The sequence below is a fragment of the Lagopus muta genome, chromosome Z (assembly GCF_023343835.1).
Source record: "Lagopus muta isolate bLagMut1 chromosome Z, bLagMut1 primary, whole genome shotgun sequence".
NCBI lineage: Eukaryota > Metazoa > Chordata > Aves > Galliformes > Phasianidae > Lagopus > Lagopus muta.
The window spans coordinates 32,786,587-32,808,950 of record NC_064472.1 but is presented as its reverse complement, the minus strand read 5'-3'; the positions used below and the strand labels follow the sequence as shown (position 1 = coordinate 32,808,950).

Sequence of the window (22,364 nt, the reverse complement as noted above, 5' to 3'; positions counted from 1 at the left end):
CATGGCCCAGATAGATCGGTTGAGAATTGCAGGCAGGGACTGCCAGCTTTCTGTGTGTGACCTATCTGTGCTGTGCCTCTCTTCAGGAGCAACAGCCACACGTGGTGCACATAGTAATCACATTAATGTCAGTGGTTATCCAGTGCTGTGGGTATTACAGCAGGATCTGTTTGTGCATGTGCCACAGAGACACTTGAGAGGTTCCCATTGGCTCTGGAGCTGCCTTGGACAGCCTGCTGGGTCCTAAGGAAACACACAGGGATAACTTGGGTGTGATACCACTTACAGCTCCTCATGAGCTGATTGTACTAATGGTGAACACAGGAGACTTCATGATAGAACTTTTGAGCTCATCGCATCTAACAGAAATCTAAGGCTTTTAGTAGTGCCTTCTATTTCCAAGCAACATCTTTTAAATTAGCACTTTGTGCTAAGGAAGTTTTATTTTTTTTTATTTTTATTTTTTAATTAAGAACTTATTTCACATTTAAGCTTGCTCTAAAAAGCATTACTGAAAAAGATCTGTCTAAGGAATAATTTAACATTTTTGCCATAAGGCACCTGCAAGCTTCATTTAAATGGACTTGGAGGAGAAATGAAAGAGTTTTAGATTTGCCAAAAATGTACAGTCATGCAAAAAAATAAAAGAAGGGGCTGAAGGACTTTGTTGGCCTTGTGTATAAACATGAAGTGTCTCGTTTTGCATTGGGGAAGTAAAAGGAGAGAAAGAAAAGATGGGATTTTTCTAAAGCGACTTTTTTTTTACTTTTTACTGTAACTTCACTTTAATATTTTTTGCTTGTTTGTTTGTTTGGAAGAGAAAGTAAAAAATAACCCTAAGTTTTATTCCATGCCAACCTATGAGTCTGAAACATGAGTTGTAATTTTTTTTTTATTTTTTTTTTCCAGTGTTACTGATTCTCACTCTAGTGCTTTACAAACTTTATTGCTTATTTTATTAACCAGGGAAAAATGTTGCCCATTTCCAGTTCAATACATTCCCTTTTCTTCCCTCCTGTTTTCTCTCTCTTTCTCTCTCTCTCCCCTCCCCCTTTTCTTTGTTATGCCAATATAAAAAAGCAATTATTCTTCAGCCACTTACAACTGAAAATACAAATGGGAGATAGTTAATTTTGCTGCCCATAAATCTTACATTCTACTTTTGCATTTTTAACAAAAAATGTGGAAACAAATATCATCCAAACACATATATGTGTGTTGTGTGTCTGTGTGTACTGAAAGAGAAACCTAAATATAGCTATGTTGGTAGATAAAGATCTAAAAATACGACAGATTGAAAAAGAACTTAGATTCCCACTCAGAAAAGGTAAATGAGCCCTTGTTCCAAAAAGGAGATGCATGCAGATGATATATTATGCAAGATGCAGAATCAAGATTTGATGAGGGACGGAGGCAGGTCCTGGCAGAAAGGATAACAGATCCTGCCTTGGAAGTCTCTCAGGTCTGATAGCCAGATAGGGGAGCAGCACTAATTCTGCAGCCTTTTTAGTCTGTTCTGTCACAGAAGGGGCACTGCTGGGTCAGTCAGCTCACTAGTAATTGTGTTTTACAGACTTCTAAAGCAATTGGCTCAGTCAGTCCCAATTCAATAAAAGTAGAGAGCGAGAGTGAGAGCACTTTTGTTCTATTTTTTACTTGAAATTATTTCATTCAGCAGTCTGTCTTTTTTATTACCAGGATTTGACATTAGCACTCCAAGCTATATTAGCATCCATTTCAGCAGTTCAGTAATGGTATTAAAAAAACACTTAACTTCAACGGTGAATGGTTGTATGACAGTACCATAAAAATCCACATTAAAAAAAAACTTATGTATTTGTCCCTGCAAATTATTTTTCACTTGTTTAACCACTTCAAAACTATACTCTCTTGACTGGCATTTGAAAGAGTTCTAACAGCAGGGAAAGCTTGTAAAGGAGTTGAGAAGCAACAGCAACAACAATGGCATAAAGGAAAAATTGAAGACATTTGAAGAAGGAAGATGTAATAGGAACATACAAGCACATATACAGACACAAGACAGACCTCTTATTTTGGGTGGGTGCTGTCATTCATCAAGTTTAGTAAGATTTTAAGCTCAAATCACCAAGGTAAAATCTTTGGCATCTTCCACATTTCTGGGATTTAATTTTGAACCCAACACTCTCCAAGCTTGGGATGGCAGCCTAACAACCTTGGCACTGTAGCACACTCTTAAATGACTGCATTAGGTTCTAAATTTTGATTAAACATTCTGTAATTAATCAATGGTAGACATGAAGCAGTTGGCAAGGTCCAGAGCTGCAAAATGTTTAAGACATAAAACATTACAAAGTAATTAGAATGTGCTCCTTCAAGAGAAGGATTGCCTTCAATAAAGAGGTAAATGATAGCATCATGTTTATTGTGGACGTAGGCAGCCAGTGCAATATGATAAACTGCAGGAGATACACATATCAGTAATCATCCACATTATTAGTGTCATTAATCATAATTCTAAAAATATGACAGCAGCAGCCAACTTTTTGACCAATTTTGCCTCTGCCTGTTGGCCATTATAACTTCACTAATAGACTGCAGAGCTCCTGTGCGTGGCAGTTTGCATTGAGAATGGAAGGTTAATTATATTTGAGCTGCTGATTCCTTCTCTCCTCGGAAAAGACTGAGCACTTTGACAATCCCAGGAGCTCACTGCTGTTAAACCAGTAAAAGTACTTTATTGAAATTTTCTTTGTTGGTCAGGAATGAGTAGATGTTTCAAATGAGATATAAGCGCCAGGCTGGGACAGCCGCTAATGTTTCTTCCAAAATAATCCTTGGACAGCAAGCTGAACTCATACTTCCCTTAGATATCTTTGCACAGTCTCCTGTGGATGGGTAAAAAGTTAAGAATTTAATAACTGCTGGCAACAGTATGTATGGAAGAATCTCAGAAGATTGAAATTACTCAGGAGTTGGGGTGTCAGTGAAGGGAGATTGTAGGATAATCAGCTATTAGTTGACCTGAAAGGGATACTTATTTAATAATGAACAATTATAAATAGAGGAACTGTGTTGAAGTGCCACATCACATTTAGTTTTACAGTTCCTCTGGTATTGTATAAACAAAACCAGCATTTTTAGACAAAGAAAGCAGTGGGAGTGAACGTTGCCCTTGCATTGCAACCAGAAGAGAATGTTTATGCGTTGGAACCCAAAATCAGGTGAAATTATCCTGTACCTGAATGTCTGTTATGAATTTGAACTTATAATACAGTTAGTGAAGACTTTATGAACTTTCTGAGCAAACCATGAAGTAATGTGCTATCAATACGTGGGAGAGAGCAGTTGGTTTTAGAGACAATCTGGAGGAAGCTAACTGTACTGACTGAGTTTTATCTTGAGATATTTGCATTTTCCAAAACTTGAAATGGTAAAATTCCTAAGCAGAATGCTGAACTGAAAGGAATCTTCACATAAAATCTTTCAAAATTATCAAATTTTGCATGTCACCTGTTAACAAAATGAAAGCTGAAAACTTCTGATTATAAAACTCAGTTATGCAGTATTTATATGATTTAAATTTAAAAATAAATGTTTTATTCATCTACTACTAACAGTATGTTTCCTCAGTACTTCTTAAAAAAATACTGCCTGCATTAGAGACAGCAAGTAATCACTACACAGGAGATGAGCACCTAACACATGACTGCAGTGCAGAACCTTTTGTGAATTCCACGCATAGGGATAAACTCCACTTCGGAGCATATGTAAATCAAAGAAACAGTATGTCAGCTGAACTGATTGATAGAGTTGCTGAGCACCAATAATTTCCATGGAAGGACCATGTGCTACATATGATCACCTTCTTATGCACGTAACATTCCTACATTTTGTTAGCTCGCTTAGGAAATATTCCATTAGGTACATACTTTTGATCCAAACTTTCTCAGCCAGTCTGGATATTAGACAAGAGTGCTGGCTATTTTGTAATGAGTCTGTTTTGCTTCCAGGCAGCTAGTAAATTTTGAGGTTGAAGTGTTGCAACACAATTTTGATTGTTTCTGAGCAACTTTGGCAAGTGAGCCACTGGCTGAGCTTTTTGTTTGTAATATCTTTTGATCTTTAATGGCCAACAATAGTAATATATTAAGAGCGCGACATGACTTCGATGCTTCTGAGCACACACAGCTGTTGTGAAAGTGTAATTCTGTTCACACCGTAAGGACCGTCTCACTAAACACCTCAACAGGTATGTACTGAATTATTAGGCCTTTCAAGATTCCCGAACCTGTCAGATTTTACATTAAAAATTATAGGGTAGCAAACACTGCCATCAGCTATCAGTTCTACATTTAACCTGACTATCTGCTTACAAAGTCGGCTATCCTACCTCCCCAAATGCCATCTGAACGTTAACATTTTTTATGCATTCCATGGCGATGACAAATTGTTTTCTGACTCTAACTCTTGATTAAGTATGCAAAAGGCATGTTTGCCACTGCCAACAAACCAATAATTCTCACTAACATCTTCAGAGTTACAACATTTATAAAGTTGCAAAGTGGAGTAAACAAACCATCTGTTTGGCTTTACCATATATGTCATGCTCTCTTATTAGCATATTACGATTCATTTAGTAAACAAATTTGGTGATTTCGTTCATGTCAAAGTTAGAGGGAGCTTGAAGATGATTAACATTCCTGGGACAGGCACATTAATACATTGCTTCCTCTGCAAAGTTAAATGGCTTCTCAGGAGAATCACCCCTTGTTGACAAGATGAGACTGTCAATTTTGTTTGCCTGCCACATTAGGGGCCGTAAGGGGATGGGAAGCTCTGAGAAAGAGAAGCAGTGTAGGCAGCATAATTCACTGCGAATTGAAAAAAGAAGTCTAATTCTGATAAATGGTCGACCCCAATACATCCTACCTGTTATTACAACAGACGTGCCGTATCTGTGCAGTAAATTAGTTAAACCCCTAAAGAGTTTGATGGGAGCTTATCTTCAAGTGAATAATTTGAGTGTAGAGGGAGCTGTCTTCGTGACCAGTGTGAGTGATTTGTTTCATATTGAAAGGGATTGAAATGACTGGGCTCCACATCTTTAATTTGCAAGAACTTGCTTGTCCTTTATTTCCTGCATTTAATAAGCACTTTTTTTTTTTTTTTTTTTTTTTTTTTTACTTTTTTTAATAGGTGCTGAACTGTATTTTACCTTTTGGATTTTCTCCCTATGAAAGGTTAATATTTTTCAGATTCTATGCAATTTAAAGCCTCAATAACTGATGTTTATTACCTAAATGCTAATGTAAGAATGCTATAGTTTTATCAGGAAGCATAGTGTTTTAGCTTCACTCATTGTTCTAAAGTCTGGCCCCTATCCCTACTTTCCCTGTTTCTCTTAGATGTAAATTAAGCTTAATCAGGTACACAGAATTGCTAATGCACAGGTGAAAGCCTTGACTTTTTTCAGATAAAGGTGAATTTCATAATTTAAGTCAGATCAGGATTTCATCCCTTCATTATCTTTGCTTAAATTTATGGATTTTTTTTATTTTTATATATTAAAACTAACAAACCAACAACAAAAATCAAGCAGCATATCTCAAAGATTACTGAGAGAGTGGTAAAAATAGAATAGTAACTGAGGAAATATTTTTTATTAGTTTCCACTAGTAATTAAGTTACAAGAACTGTCTCACTGTTGATTTTCTTTAGTAAATGAGATAAATGATTGCTGTTGCATTCTTGAAGAAATACAAGAATTAAGGCCATATATTTCCTCAGCTAAATATAACAGTGTACATATTTATGAGGAAAGATAAATATGTACACAGTTATATTTAGCTAAAGCATTACTTTCTTTGATTTTAGCTGCATGGAACTCGGCATTTTCAGTCTGTGTAGATTATGAGATAGCAAAAAATTCTGCATGTACTTTTCATTGTGTTCACATATTTTGATCCTTTTTGTGAGTTTCTGACTTAGATAAGCAGGAAAGGAACATGAAATTGAGGTAAGACCACAGTACTTTGATATGCAAGAAAATAAATAATGTTGAATTCAAAACTAAAGAAACACGCATCTTACTTGAAGGCCTTTGAGGTGAAAAGAAACAAAGAGAACTTTGGCTTACATATAATTATTGATAAAAGTACAGGCTGAATGTTGAGAAAAATTCCACAGAGCTAAACTTAGGTATGGAAAACATAAGATAAATTAATGAAAGTTATGTTGCTTATATGTAGATTGTTTTGAAAGTAATGCCTCCTATTTATTTCAGTGGAAAATAAAATAGAAGGAGCAATATACAATAATACTGCTTGATTGATCTGATTGAGCAGATTCTCAACTACAAAATGCTATTTTTCAACAGTCACTGCCATTAGCTATGCATTTTTGCCAACAATGAATGAGCTTGCATGGTCATCTAGAACGTGACTTGTCTTTCACATCACTCTCACCACTGCTGAAAAGCACCATCTACCTCACTGTGCTTGCATCCACTGTTCAGTCTCAACAAATGTTCAGCAAGCTTCAGTGAATGTCAATGAGTGGCATTTTTTCTGCATGAAGGAATTCAATTCCACACCTCTGCTTCAGACACACTTCCATGTCAGACACCATTCTGTCAGCCTGCTTCTCTGCTGACATCTATCACATGACAACAACGTGTAATGGAATATTTGTAGGAAGGTTCAACCTCTACTGCCATACCACCAACATCCACCTCTGACATTGGAGCCAAGATAATAAAATAAGAGGCATTACTTTTGGAGCATTCTTTGAAGCACAAGCTGGTCTAACAGCACCTTGTTTTATTGCGGCAGGAGTATAGCTTGTATGGGACCTGTACAATCTGAGCCATCACTTCCATAACCATCTTTAATAAGAGGTTTGGCAATCTCCATGTAAACCATCGGACAAATGTATCCTGGCATTTGATTTTGCAGGAGAATGTTAAAACTGCTAATATTTGTGTTATTTCAGGTAAAAAAAAATAATAAAAAACCCACAAATATTCTGTCTTCTTAGAGAAAAATGCCAACTGTTGTCTGGAAAAAATAGAGATGTTTAATGCTTAATTTTTAATGAATTACATTTTGAAATTTACATTTATTGTATTACCTAATGCTAGATACACTTAAAGCAAAAGTTGCCCAAAGACTGAAAAGTAGACCTGGCCAAAGACTGATGGTTCCCTTGCTCTAAACTCCTGTCTGTGATTTCTTTGAGTTCTTTGAATGATGTTGCTTGGTGATGGTGGCATTACTTTGGCAAATCATTTAGGCCAGAAAACATGTTTTCAGAATATCTGAAGTATGAGACTGGAATAATTGTTCTATTTGGAAACATTGGAGGAAAGAATTTAGGAAAGAATTATTCATTTCAGATTTTTTATGAATACTGCGAAGGGCTTTGATGTTTGAGTGATATTTTCATAAAGGCACTTTGTCACTTGCACTTATCCAAAAGCAAAGGGCCAATAGCTGGGACATTCAGCTGAGACATAGGCTGGCTTTGCCTTCCTGTCTGACTGCATTCAGCATAGGTAAATGGATTTCTCTCGTTCCTCAGCAACTTCTGCTGAATTGCTCTCTTTTTCTCTCACTCACTAAAAATTGAAATACAATAATGTATTTCTCATTAAAAAAAAAAAAAGAAATTAAGAAAATTACACTTTATGTTTCACTTTCAAAAACCTGCACTGCCTCAAACTGTTCACAAAACATTTAAGCCTATTTTTCATGCAGATACTTTTGTGTTCTGTATGATACCTGAATTTAAACAAACTGAATATAATATCTGAATTCCCCAACTCTGCTGTGCTCATTGGAGTGCGTTTTGTCCTAGTGCTGATAGGACTGCAGCAATGGGTGCATCCAAAGTTGGCCTTGAGTCATGCATAGAATTCATGCCAATTTCCACACCAGTACAAATTTTAATTCGTGATAAATTCCTCCTCTTTTTGCATCAAGAAGAGATTAAAAAAAGACTGACTACATAAACTAAAATAAAGCGGGCATTACATTTTTCTTTGCAACAAATGGATAGTAAATTAACAAAATCAGATTCATTGACAAGTGTAGAAAGGAACTGCTGATGGGAACCCAGTTTGGATTTATGAGCTGTGTAAATGGCATGTAAGTTTAATTGACCATATTTCCTAAGCTTGCAATCTCTTTTCTTCTGTTGAGGCATAGTGCATCTCTCACAAGAGAAGCTTGCTAGTAGTAGATGGGGTGGAACCAACAACAAATTCTAATTATGAAACAATACTTCCATGAATTTCACAAGGGAAGGAAAATTCTACCACCAGTGGGATCGTGCCCACAGTCAAAAAGCTGCTTTAGTCAGTGTAGCACTCTGCATTTTGCTGGTGAAAGGACAGTGTTGAACAGGAAAGTGAGATGTGAGTTGGCCACAAACTGAGATTTTATGTGAACCGTCATTATCATTATCATCTTTTCAGCAGCACTGATGCATTTTGAAGATCATTGTATTTAGAAAGCTGAATTCCCTCCTGTGAGAACTTTCCACATAGTTTTGCCCAGCATATGTCTAATTCATGAGTAATAACTTGGAAGAAGAATGTTAATTATATGAAAAATAAGGCATTCTGGGCTTTCTAAAATAAACCAGATTTTGCTAAAGTTTTCTTGCCACAATAGGCTGCATCCCAAAACATCCTGGAAAAATATTCTCCTTGGTTTTAAGGGTACATGACACGTAGTACAGAGCTAAACAGATGCTAGGAGAGTCCTTGGCACATGTATTATTTCCAACTGTTGGAACTAACCCTCTTCACTATCTCTTTTTGCATAGGACAGGGTAGATCTGATAACTGGAGCTGAGTGAGATTTAGTTAAACTCTTTTGTCCTCATATATATCTTGATGAGGGCACTGACCAATTGTCATGCAACATTTCCATAACTAGGATCAAAACTCTTGATTTATTAGCTGGTGCACAAGTAAGAAATCTAAGAAGTCCGGAGTCATTCAGAGGATTTTTCTGTGTTGATTATTTTATGTTTTTTGTACACATGTATACTTCTGACATTCATGTTGGTATGAAGCATTTTTCCTTGCCAAGACAGCAGTGTAAAGAGCACGAGAGACAGCCTTAGATTGCCTAGCTCAGGGATGAGGAATAATGCAGCTGTGAAAAGCTGGAGCTTGCTCTTTCTTGCTTTGTGATTTTCTGACCTGTTTGATGGCAGTGATCAGGCAATGGAATAAATCACTGTGCCTCATCTTGGTTGGTAAACATATTGTTTGTATAAACTCAGAAGAAGGAGCAGTGAGTGGCATTGTAGATATGTCCTGGAACAGAACAGCCAAAGAAAGAAACTGCAGGTGCTGTGGGGAGGAGCAGAGGACTGGTGACAAGGCTAGCATTGGCTATGGAGGACTTGCTAATACTTGTATGTGGTTAAGCAGAAGAAAAGGATTTGAAAAGGATTTCAATGAAATGCATCAGTTTGGAACAGAGAAGGGGACCTGTAAGCAAGTTAAGATGGCTGAGTTGTATTTTCCAAAAAAAAAAAAAAAAAAAAAAAAAAAAAAAAAAAAAAAAGGAGAGAGAGAGGGGGGCTGAAAGTAAAAGCAAAGCAAAACAAAAACAAAGAAAAGATGTCAGCATTGCATGAGAGGAGCAAAGAAATAGTTACAGCTATCAAGATGAAGCAATGTATGGGCTTGGCCAATATTTTTAATACTCATCTTCTTCTTATATCACTCTGATTGCTGTGTACATCAATTTGGTCTGAATGCAGTGTCTGCCACATATCCTTCTGCCTTTCCATTTGGATAAGATTCTTCATGGCTTCACAGCAAATCATGATTCATTTCTACCTGTAAACTCAGTCCTACTCTAGTTGGCAATTGCCAATGCTTGCCTTTTCCAAAATAGCTCCCTTTATGAATTTTCCAGCTCTTTCTAATCTGTCTACATCTTAATTCCACTTTTTCTTTTTTTTTTCTTACGGAGCCATTTTTCAGAGCAGCACTTACACACATGGACATGCTTCTGCACAGGACTCCCTTGTTGTCTCTTCCCAAAGAAACCCTGGGAATGCTGTAGCCAATCCTGAAAAGATCATTCCTTATGCAGGGCACTTTTCAAGCAGCACCCTGTGTGGGATGCTTAGTCTGTGCCACATTTAGTAGTGCTGCAGACAGGAAGGGATGAAAGGTCAGACTGTGCACTCTAGACTTGTGTGTTTATAAAAACATACTGTTCTGTCCCTCTTATCCTACTGGTCATCCAACTACTGGAACTGTGTATGACTAGTAGCTTTAGCTTTTAATGTTAATTCTTGCAAAGTTTGAGCCTCTGTGATTTTGTATTTATCCCAAGATTTCAAATCCCCAGTGTCCATGTGTATGAACTTTTTCTGACAATACTGTCCTCTCATACCTAACAGAATTTTTTAACATATGATATTTAGGGAGAGTGTTAAACACAAGTGAAATAGATTAAGAAATAAATGTAGAAGAATCAATTCTTTTGAACTGTGGTTGCATAATGGAAATCGACTGCTATGAATGAACCTATGTTCAGAAGTTATGAACAGCAGAGCTAATGCACTGCCATGAGTTCATCTTTATTATTGCATTATACCTGAATCAATTGATAAAGTAGTTTTTTTTTTAAGACTAGGAATGGCACTTAATTGAATAAAAGTCAATGTAATTATATTAGAAGAATCCAACAGTACTGCTGACAGCGGAAAAGGGACACTACTGAGCAGAGTGCCAGAACTTGTCCACACATTTCTGCACATCGTTTGCCTGACAGATATTATGGGCTGGTACATACTTTAATTAGATTACTGATTGCCACTGCTGTAAGTGAGAATTGAATAAGGGAGGCATCTCTCCTTATCAGAGCATCGGCAGGCTTTGCATCCTTACACTGGTCTTTCTCAGAATGGTCTCTGTCCATCTGGGGCTCAGTGGCCCCTCTTCAACATGATAATTTATTCTTATCTCTTAATTCAGTGAGTGCTGAAGTTATTTTCACTTCACGGCTGGCTGTTGTTCTTCTCAGCAGCAAACCATGGAAAAAGTAAGCGCAAATGTGTGAGAAATAACAGTAATAGCTATTCTGACTAGTCACTACACTGCAGAAAATTGACGTAGCAGGGGAGTGAGGAGGGGAGAGGGGGAGAAATCATAAGATGTAAATACATGAGCACTTTACGAGTAGTTTGCAGTTAGCATTATGATGATAAGCACAAATACACTTTTATGGTCATGTAATAATAACGGTCAGTGTGGACAGGCCTTCACAGTAAGCATTTCCTGTGCAGCACTGAGCAACTTTACTTGGAGCTTTATGCCATCTGACACCAGGAAGGCAAGGGACTGTCAGGACTACTGTTTATCATTCATGTATGTGCACTCTGCATGCATCTGTTTAGAACTCATTTGCGGATGATGATGGGGATACTGTGAATATGCTTTGATTAATTTGCTTTATGTTTTTCATATTGTGTGGTTGAGTCAGTATCCATCAGGACGACAGTGTAAGTGAGATTACAGCTGACAAAAACAGTTTCACAATCAAGACTTTTTAAAAGTCTGTATTTTATTGGTTTCAGATATTATTTTCATTTGTCTTTTTTTTTTTTTTTAACCAGATATGTCTGGATTGGAATGTGAATTTGTTCTTTCTCTCTCTCCTCTCTCTTTCTTTCTTTCTTCCTTTCTTTCTTTCTCTTCTCTCTTCTCTCTCTCTCTCTTTTGTGATCTCAATTTAGCAAAAGATTAGAAAGCTGATCTTATCACAAGGTAAGCTCAGCTCAGTGTGGGAATATGCATAATTACAGTTCTGCGCCTCAAAAAAGCAATGGTGCTATATTTGCTTGTGTGAAAGGAATGTTTCCCATGTGGGAAAATTAAAAAAATAAAAAGAAACAAGGAATGCTCTCCACTTTTTTCTCTGCCCTTGCCCATACCTCTCAACTGTCTCACTTTAGGAGAGAAATTCTCCATATATACCTCCTGCACTAGAATAATTGCATCCCGAGCAGAAATGATTGAATTAAACTGCACTTCAACATCAGTTTTACGTCAGAGAAAAGTTATCTGTGCTTGCAGGTGAGCGGGATGGCTCACCTCTATTGTTTTATCTTTATTTATTACTATAAATTATGATCAACAGATAGATGAATCACAGAATAAGTGACATAAACATGTACTCTGGATATATTTAATCTGCCTACGTTTACATTTTCCTTGTTAATCTATATTGTACCATGTTTGGGACTTCAGCTGGTTGAGAGGTATGTTTCCAAGGGTTTCTTAAAACAAAAGCTACTGATAAGGAAATACCGCTAATAGCTATTGTTTCCCTTCTCCCTTTTTTTTTATTACAGTAGGATCTAAATGTCTGTAAAATATTTAATCGTTATGTTTTCCAGTGCCAATTTTATGCCTAGTGCTTTCTTGCAAATTAAAGTATTCTTGTGTTAAAACTCTCTCTTTCTCTCTCTCTTCCCCACCCCCATCCCTTCTTTCCTCTCCTTCCTACATTTGGGCTCTGATCTGCAATTTATAATGGGCAGACAGACTGGTGAGTCTGCATGTTGTAAATTGCGGGTTTGGGTCCTTAGCTTGCAAAGAATGTTACGCAGTAGAACTTCGCTAATTCTTTTGTTACTGACTTGAAAATCCAGTCACCCTCCAAAGAAGCTAAATAAATATTTGTCGTTTCCTCAGTAATGGTGCACATTCTGAATACTGAACCCTAAAGTTTTCTAATATTGAAAACTTTGTACTGATTTCTCATCACTAAGCACTTTGACAAAAAGAGCATGTTCTGTGGTCAGAGGTCTTTGATGACTATGTTTGTTGGTTGCATTCTTAATCTAGAAAATGCAGTTTTTGAAAGAGGGTTTTCTGCCACTACTGCAAATCAGTGAGGTTCTACTGCAATGGATAAATAAAGCCAATGTCAAAAGTGGAGAGTAGAATGCAGCATTTAAAATAATACGCTGTTTTACACAGTTACTAACCCAAAGGCTTATGTTTGTTTGCAAATGTGGAGCTTTACTTCTTGAGAACAAAGGCCCTGATCCTGCAAAACACTTGAGAATATTTTAACTTGCAGCTCTTGGGATCTGGTCCAAAGACCACTGACGTCAGTGACAGCTTTTCCAGTGTCTCTTGAGCACTCATATTGACTTCAGCACATACCTAAGCCAAAGCCCATGGTTAAGCATTTTGATTGATTTGGGGCAAAATTTTGATTGCCATCAGCTTTTTTGTTGTTTGTTTGTTTTTCTGAAAATTACATTGCTTGGGTCATTCAGCACTATATCAGGCACCGTACTGGGAAGAATGCAGTGAGGACTGGCAATGTCCTCCCAGAAGGATGGAACCAGTGACTTTGGCTAAGTTTTTCAGAAACTTACATGTGAATTTCAGAGACTTGTTCTCTTAAACCCTTCAAGTCTTCTCCATGATGGTTTGGCCTGATTCTGAATCCCTTTACACCAGAATTAAATTATCAGAATCAGGACCTCTGACTATGTATCATTCAGTTATCTGCTTTTTTTTTTTTCCTCCTATCTTTCATTTACACAGTTACGTGAATACATATGTATGTATATTACATATTTATATGTATATATGTATAAGTATATAAAGATCTGGGTATAGGCATGGATATGGAGATATAGAGATACAGGTATAAATGTACACAGATACTCCAGATATTAACACTGTTTTCTCCAGAGAGATTTTTAGGAAGGCCTGTGGGGGTTCAGGGATTGAGAACAGCACTGCATTTTCTGTTAATCTGACTTATAATTTAGGAAATATCAGATATAAGGGCTGTAGCTGCTGCTGGGGTCTAATGTTGAGGAGCAGCAGCTGAAAAGTGGGGGTTTATTTTGCTTGACTTGTTTTGTCCAGTGGACTTGTTCAATTTTAACAAGCCTGAATTTAACAAGAAGCACAACTAGGGGATATTTGTATGCTATTGGTAATTAAAATTTTGGTTTGGTGCTTGGCGATTGTACTTTTAATCAAAAATACTGTACATTTTTCCTTTCTTCCCTTCCCTCTTCCTTTCCCAGACACAGTGCTAATATAAACCTGCACCGTAAACTGTTGACCAAAGAACTGGATGACATGGGCCTGGACTCCTCACAGCCTTCTCTTAGTAAGGACCTTCGTGATGAATTTTTGGTGAAGATATATGGCGCTCAGCATCAGATGGGGCTTGACATAAGGGAAGACACCTCCTCGCCTGCTGGTACTGAGGATTCCCATATGAATGGGTACGGCAGGGTCATGTCAGAAGACTATATGGTTCTAGACCTGAGCACCACCTCCAGCATCCAGTCGAGCAGCAGTATCCATTCCTCAAGAGAATCTGATGCAGGAAGTGATGAGGGCATTCTCCTGGATGACGTCGATGGGGCAAGTGACAGCGGGGAATCTGCCCACAAAGCAGATGCCCCTGCCTTAGCTGTAGGTATGGGCACTGATGTCCCAGGATCCCTCATGTTCAACAGTGTTTCGGTGAGCAACGGTGGGATAATGTGTAATATTTGCCACAAAATGTACAGCAACAAGGGAACCCTCAGAGTTCACTATAAAACAGTGCACTTGCGAGAGATGCACAAATGCAAAGTCCCTGGGTGCAACATGATGTTCTCCTCTGTCCGTAGCCGAAACCGGCACAGTCAGAATCCCAACCTACATAAAAACATTCCCTTCACTTCAGTAGATTAGTTCAAGGATGGACACAGCATAATGTCAGCTCTCAGAGAGGGCCCACCACATTTGAACTGCCATATACAGCCTCCCTTGATATATATATATATATATATATATATAAAAATATACATATATATATAATCTTTTTCTTTTCTTTTTTTAACAAAAGAAAGAAACACCAGGTGCTTTTTTCCCTTTGTTGGTCGTTGGTTTATTTTTTTCTTTTTTTGGGGGGGGGAATAGAAACAAAAAGGTGGGATCTTTAATCTAGGGTAAGATACCCTTCAAGGAAAAAAAAAAAAAAAAAAAAAGCAAACAAAAACAAAAAACAAACCCACAGAAAACTTGCGGTTATCCCTAGTTCTGTTAGAATGTTCTTGGTCATCTCCAAAGAGACAATTTGTTCTACCCGTGATTTTCTGATTTTCACCTGAAAAAAAAAAAAAAAAAAAAAAAAAAAAAAAAAAAAAAAAAAAAAAAAAAAAGCAAAGAAAAAAAAAGAAGAAAAAATCTACTTAGTTGTCTTTGTGTCTTCTAAGCATTGGGGATAACGTTCTACTAAGCATGGCTGTTACACTTGTATATATATATTGAGCCTTGACAGGCCTATGATGTAAAACAATTGTATTGATGGTGGTTTAACTCTTTTTTTTTTTTTTTTTTTTTTTTTTTTGGCTTAATTTTTACAGTTACATTCAGCTGTTAGATAAGCAGGAAAAATAGTTTGCTGGCTAGTTCTACTCATTTATGTTAGCTTTAATGCACATTTTTAAAAGAACCACGGTCTTGTTTTAACTACCTGCTAGATATAAGTAATACAGAGGTGCTGGCATGCTTTACAGTACCTGATCTGATACCATTTTTTTGTCTTGTACTATTACATAAATCCAGTCATGCACTTTTTCGTACACTACGAGGGGATGTGTAATAATATCCATGCTTTTTTTTTCTTAAACTATTGCCATACTTTCAGTAAGTGTCTTTAAAAAAATACACTTAGATAAAAGTGGTCTGGTCAGTATGAGGGCATGAATGCCAAACAAAGAGTATTAGTGTTTAGTGTTAATACAAAAGTGCCAACTTTGCACACATTTTGAAAAAAAGAAAATGTAGTTACTTATTCACCATAACCACAGTTGTAGTTTTTGGACTACAGTAAAAAGTACTGGGGAGAGAAACGGGGTAAAGTGAAATACAGAATTCTTGGTGCTTTTTTCAAGTGCCAACTATTACTAGAAACAATAGAGCATCCTCATTCCGTATATAATACATAACATGAAAGAAAAAAACAGAATTGTGTCACGTGAATTGGTGTAAACTTTTTTTTTTTGTTGAACATGCATAATATTTGGGGATATAAATGCTGATACTACTTGTCACGGAACAAAGATGAATATAATTTTGTGTGCTTCTTACTATGGCCTGGATTTTTTGTGGTGTTTAAAAAAAAAAAAAAAAAAAAAAAAAAGGAACAGGGAAATAATGTTAACTATGTTAACTATGTTGTTCTGTAAAGTTGTCTTTTTTTGCAATGGAAAGTTCTGTAGTATGATTAAGGCATGTTTTATAGAAGCAATCAAAAGATGTTCAAGGCAGAAGCACTTAGAAGCTCTGAGAACACATGCTGGAATTTTTATTGGGTAACTTTCCCTTTGGATAAATTGCAGATCAGAAAAAAAGGATTTCTAGTTGTGTTAATGTTTTGTGTTTCACCCACATGGTTTGTCAGAAAAGAATCAAAGCCCAAGAAATAGAGCCAGCAAGAGAGAGAGCAAGGGCAGGAAAGGGAGAAGGAGCCAGCCATTGGGAAAGACAGAGAGAATGAGAAGCTGTCCTCTGAATCGTTTTTGTTTCCGGTGTTTACACATGTTGCTTGAGCTGGTAAACCACACTGGCAGGCTGCATTACCACAACATACTGATTGAGTGATTGTATTTACTTACGTTCAGTCTACAGCCAAAACCATTGTTGTAGACTCTTCTTTACAGAAACACTAGCAAAACAAACAAACAAACCAAAAAAAAAAAGCAAAAACATAGCAAAACAAAAACTTGCAAAATAAGGGATATTTCAGCATCCAATAAAATATTTGATCATTGAGAATGTGTTCCTTTTCTGTACTCGCTGACCCAGAATATTAGCCCAGAGTCAGAAATGCTCCTATGCTTCAGCTTGTGGCTGTTTTTATTTGTTGTGCATTTTGATCATTCTTATCTTTATGTCCACATCAGTACTTACTCCTGTTACATTTTTCTAGAGGAACATCTTAATATGGATTTCCTCTTTTACAGTACTCTTTATGCATTTCAGTACTCTTGTTTCCAAAAGCAGCAATCGATAGCTAATAAATCAGTATTTTCAGCTGTGGAAGAAGAGAAAAATCTTTCTAAGTTAATTCTCACTGTGCTTCTGTGGGTTATAAGCCTGTGATCATTTTTTGATTCTGTGTACTGGTGAAGTCCAGAAAACTTTTGTGAATCCCACAGAAACTATAATGAAACTTTACCCACTGGTTTAACAAAAAAAAAGTTTATAGCAAAAGCAAGGCCGTTTCACTAACTGTTTTTCTTTCATCTTTTTTATTTTTCCTTGAAGTCTCTACTATTTTCCCTTGTTAAATTGAATCTAGAGATCTGCTTTGCTTTGTTTTACGTTGTGCAAGCTCAGTGTGTTAGTGACAGAGGAAAATTAGAACAGTTAAGATGCATTCCTCTAAAACACTTGATCTTTTGTAGGGTTACCTGCACTACACTCCTGTCCCTCCTGCCAGGCTACTAGGAACTAAGACAGAAAGTCTAAAAACCAATATGACAAAAAAGTGAATGATTTCTACAGGGAAAACAAAACAAAAGAAAACAAACAAACAAACAAAACTGTTTTGAACTATGTATGCTATAAATAAATATTGTTTTTAATCAAAATCACTTGAGGTATATAAATAATTCCTCACTGAATGGTTCTGCATTCTCATTTCATTCTCTTTCTGTTAGAGGTCAAATGATTTTGGAAAAATTGTTTGGAAAAGTAAATATCATCTGTAGATAAATTCAGCAGATTATTTACATAGCAAAAATTTGTTTATTACACAAAATCAAACAACATTTTTTTTAAAAAAGTAAAAGAGCAGGCACAAACATTCAAAAACTGCAGTCCTTCTTTTATGGCATCCTAAATTTCATTCAGATTATGCTTAAGCCCTATGAGGGCAAGTAGGAATTTTATTATGGACAGAATATTTCCCTCTGTCATTTCTAAATGACTCAAAGTGCTTTTTCAGCGGTACAGACACTAATGTCAGGTTTTAGGAGGGCACACAAACTATTATATAATTGAGTGGTATTTCAGTCCATCCTATTTACCAAGCATCTTCATGAAAATCTGTATTTGTCAGAAGCGTTCCTGTGTTAGAATTTGTATTCCCTGAAATTATATGAACAAGGATGAAGAAAGAGCTGGATGGTAGAAGTTTGGTTTTACTAATAAAATTAACAAAATATCTAGCATTCCTAGGGGATCTCAGCAGAGAACCACACTGCAACAAGCACGAAGACTAAACTTCTCACTAATGCAGCACAAGGCATGACTGTAACGATGTGATGATGACAAGTGTTGGACAGTTGCTTGTGCCATCATAATCCCATGGCTAGTCCTTCAGTTTTCAAATTTGCCAGTCCTATTTTTATTTTTCTTACAAGAATTAGATTGAATCTGAGGAATTTGAGTTGTATAGAGACTCTTCGTTTTACATGAAATAGGTTCTTTGTTGTTTGGTTCCTATAGTTATTCCTGACATGGTTTTCACATTATTTTACTGTTTTGTTCATTCAAAATAGTCGTATTTTTCTGTAAATATAAAACAGGATTTGTCTTCTTCAAGTAAATAACTCCACATACTGAATCTCTTCTGGAATCAAAATTACTTTATTCTTAAGCATTTTTTTCTTTCAGAGAGCTTTTCTTTTCCTTTTTCTTTTTTCTTTCTTTTTTTTTTTTTTTCTTTTTTTTTCTTTTTTTTTTTTCTTTTTCTTTTCCTTTTTCTTTTTTTTTTTCAAGAAAGCATGTGATGCCAGTTAATTACCAAGTAATTTTTGAAAAACTGTATCAAATAATTTAGAAGGAAAATAGCAGAGTACTAGTACAAGAATGGGAACTAGGACTTGAACATCCACAATAGTGGTGGCCCTTCTCACTGTTTAGTTTTTGACAGATCATATCTCACAAATGCTTGTGTTTTTCTCTGTTAAAATACAGCTATCACAGATATGATCTTAGTCCAAAACCAAATTGTTAAAGAACTAATTTATATCAATTTAATATTTTTGCACACCTTACCATATTTAGTCAGTTTCCCTGCTCCAGAAATAATGCCTCCTATTTATTTCCCTGGAAACTACAACAAATTCAAAGAACACAATAGCACTACTTGATGGTAGAGCAGATTCTCAGCTGCAGAACACTGCTTTTCAACATTGCCACTGTCATTAGCTACGCATTTTTGCCAGGCTTGTAAAAATCTGCACCAGCAGAAGTGACCCGCTGTTGCTGTCACCACTGCTGAGATGCACCACTCACCACCTCACTGTGACCACATGAACTGTTAGGTTTCTATAAACGTTTGGCAAGCAACAATGAATGCCAATGGGTGCCATTTTTTTCCACATGGAGAAACTCAGTGACACACCTTTGCTTCATATGCACTTCCAAGTCAGATGCCACTCTGTCAGACTGCGCCTCTGCTGCCATCTGTCACACAGCAACAACATGTGATGGAATATTGGTGGGAAGGTTCAGTCTCCACTGGCATAACATCAACATCCACATCTGACATCATGGGACAACAAAATGAAATAGGAGGCCTTAATTTCAGAGCAGCCCTCATATATCTCAATCAGATACATTTTGTTATGGCTGAGATTTCAACTGTGTCTCTTAAACTGCATCTGGCTCCATGCTGACACTGCAGTAGCACATACAAACTATAAGCACTCTGCCACTGAGTCACAATTGAACTTGATACAATTTGGAAAGTATGGATTAGAAAGTTTGCACAGTACTTAGAGGTTCTTCATGCCTAGGTTCATAAAGTTTGTGTTTCCCACATACTTTACATAGCAGAAATTGTCCACCATATTTGCTGTGAGTAAACTACAGTGTTCCTTCCTTCCTTCCTTCCTTCCTTCCTTCCTTCCTTCCTTCCTTCCTTCCTGCCTTCCTGCCTTCCTGCCTTCCTGCCTTCCTGCCTGCCTTCCTGCCTTCTTTCTTTCTCTGCTTATTCTGAATGTTTATATTTTCCATCACCTTTGCATTTCCCATTTCATCCCCAAAAACGAGCTTTAGGAAAAACAAGTCAGGTATGGAACAGGAGAGCAGCTGCCAGGGGAGGCCAGCACCTCTGTCAGTCCGGTCCAGTCTGGCTCATAGGAAATGAGACTGCAGGCATCCACTTCAGTTTTTTTCTGAGTTTTAGGCTTCTCAATTAAACCAGTTAAGGATCTAGCATAGCTAATTATGTGGGGCAGGAATGTGCCTAAACAGCAAGACAAAGAGCTGTGTGATTATCTGAAAAGATCAGAAATGTAATGATACATGGTTCAATCTGTTCCAAAGACAGGAACCACTTACAAGACTGAGATTTAGTTCCAAAGTTTTCCCTTTCCTTGCATTTGGCAATTTAACATGAAAGCATGTGGTTTAGTCCTGTTTTTCCCAGGATTGTTAGGAATCTCTGCCACCATCAGAAAACACGGCATCTTTTAAGAATATATTTTTACTCAGATTCTGCAGAACATTTTCACATCTTTGGTGACCAGAGAAGGAATAAGGGAGGGAAATGCACACGTGCTCCTTGAAATGTTAGGTGCAAGTCACGTGAAGATAATTATTAGATCTTCTTCATCCCAAGAATGTTTATGTCACTCCTCTTTGGGTTGTATTAACAGAATTATTCATTTTTATTTCAAAAAAACAAAACAAAACAAAACAAAAACAAAAAACAGCAAAAGCATCTATAGTAAGAGCAAGGAGGCAGCAGGAGTTCTCTGTGAGGAGAAGGTGAGTGGCAGACACATTATGGCAGCTGGTATATGTCCAGTTCCTTCTTAAATTTTTTTTCTTATGTCACTACTTTGCTACTATAGTAACTCAACAAAACAGTGACTCTTGTGCTACTTTGCAAGATAAGCATCAGCATATCCTGCTGTCGCCACATGATGAGTTGGGTTTTTTTCCCCCTCCTGTAGGGACATAAAAGGAACTCTTTTCCATACCCATTTTTTCTTTAGAGCAACATCATATGATGGACTGAACCTTTCACCCACATGTTTGCCCAAGTACATGTCTGCTCCAGTCCCACGGTTTCTGTCTCTTCTTGCCAAGCAGCATTATCACTGCCTTTGAAATGGCCTGCAACAGACTGAAGCAGCAACTTTTTTTACATGAGTAATATTATCTTGAATCGGTAGTTAACTAGTCTTTATGTGGCTTGTTTTCTGCAGTCAAGCCATGATCTTGAATGACAGTTTGAGTGACAGCTTTGATTTTTATATTGAACATGTATATCTCAATACTGTTGCTGTTATGTTCGGTATTGGCACTGAAAAGAACGCATTTCTTGGCCATGGAAGGGTTAAAAAATGGACATGTTTTTGACAAGTCCTCTGACTTTTGCCAGTATTATTGTTCATTATGATGACACTGTATTTTTTTTTTAATAGCAGCTGTAGTTGTCATAAAACTATTTTCCCATTCCTCTCCTTTAAAGTGTGGTGTTGTAAATTCATGTGACCTTTCCTGCAAAGAATAAATATTTCTTTTTTTATATAAGATCTCAAGACAAGGCTTGGTTTGTAACAAATAGTGGCCCATTACAAAGAGGAAAAAAAAAAAAACTACTAGCTGAGCAGCACGATGCTTCAGTTCAATTTCACCTCATATCTTTCTAATAACTTACTTGTCACTTTATTACCTTCCAGTAATGTGAATGCTGCTGACAAGACTGTCACACTAACAGCAGACAACACCCTCTCTTGCTTAGCCCCAGCTCTCCTGGCTACTTATTGCACTGGCCCTGAAGGGACACAAACTAATAGTGTGCTTTCAAGTTCAGCACTTGGCCATCAAATATAAAAGGATGCGTAATTGCCTGTTTATCCCCTGTGAAGGGGAAATTGAGTATAAGAACCAGGCTTTCCCTCCCTGTTCCTTGACACACACGCACACGTACACACACACATCTGCAGTGAGTGAAGGGAAGTCCCATCTGGAGAGCTTCGATTTGTCTTTGGGAAGCCCAAGGCTGCCACTGGCTGCTCTATCGAGCTATCAAGCAGACAGTAACAAGATGGCTTCTTAACAAAAGGTCAGTTGAGAAATGCTGTCTGTGACGGCACTTTTGTCTGCTTATGTAGCAACTAATTGCTTTGTATTGGCATAAGCCATACTGTACCTGCTAGAAATAGACGTGCAGACTCGCTGCAGGTCTGACTGTGGGTTTAGCAGCAAACAGGACATGTAATCTTATCTTCTTCCGGTTTAGCCCATCCCACGGCAAATTTCAGAGCAAAGCCATTCCCTCAAATTCCAATGGTGAATGCCAATTCCAGATATACTTTCTGCTGTGACAGGAACATCTCCTGCTGAGGTCAGTGTG

General features: G+C 37.1%; 1 protein-coding gene across 8 annotated transcripts in view; it reads left to right on the top strand.

The window, feature by feature from the left end:
- BNC2 (basonuclin 2) overlaps window positions 1–22,364 on the top strand; it is a 362,491-nt gene that overhangs the window by 321,606 nt on the left and 18,521 nt on the right. For 5 of the 8 annotated variants that reach the window (XM_048930702.1, XM_048930705.1, XM_048930703.1 and 2 more), the window contains one exon: window positions 14,071–18,739. The exons of 1 other annotated variant lie outside the window; for it this stretch is intronic. In XM_048930702.1, coding sequence (XP_048786659.1) covers window positions 14,071–14,731 — 661 coding nt within the window. In that variant the 3' untranslated portion in view covers window positions 14,732–18,739. Of the gene's footprint in view, window positions 1–5,178; window positions 5,223–6,812; window positions 6,847–11,748; window positions 11,780–14,070; window positions 18,740–22,364 lie in introns of those variants that run through there. 2 more of the 8 variants (XM_048930708.1, XM_048930709.1) reach the window with 2 other exon arrangements.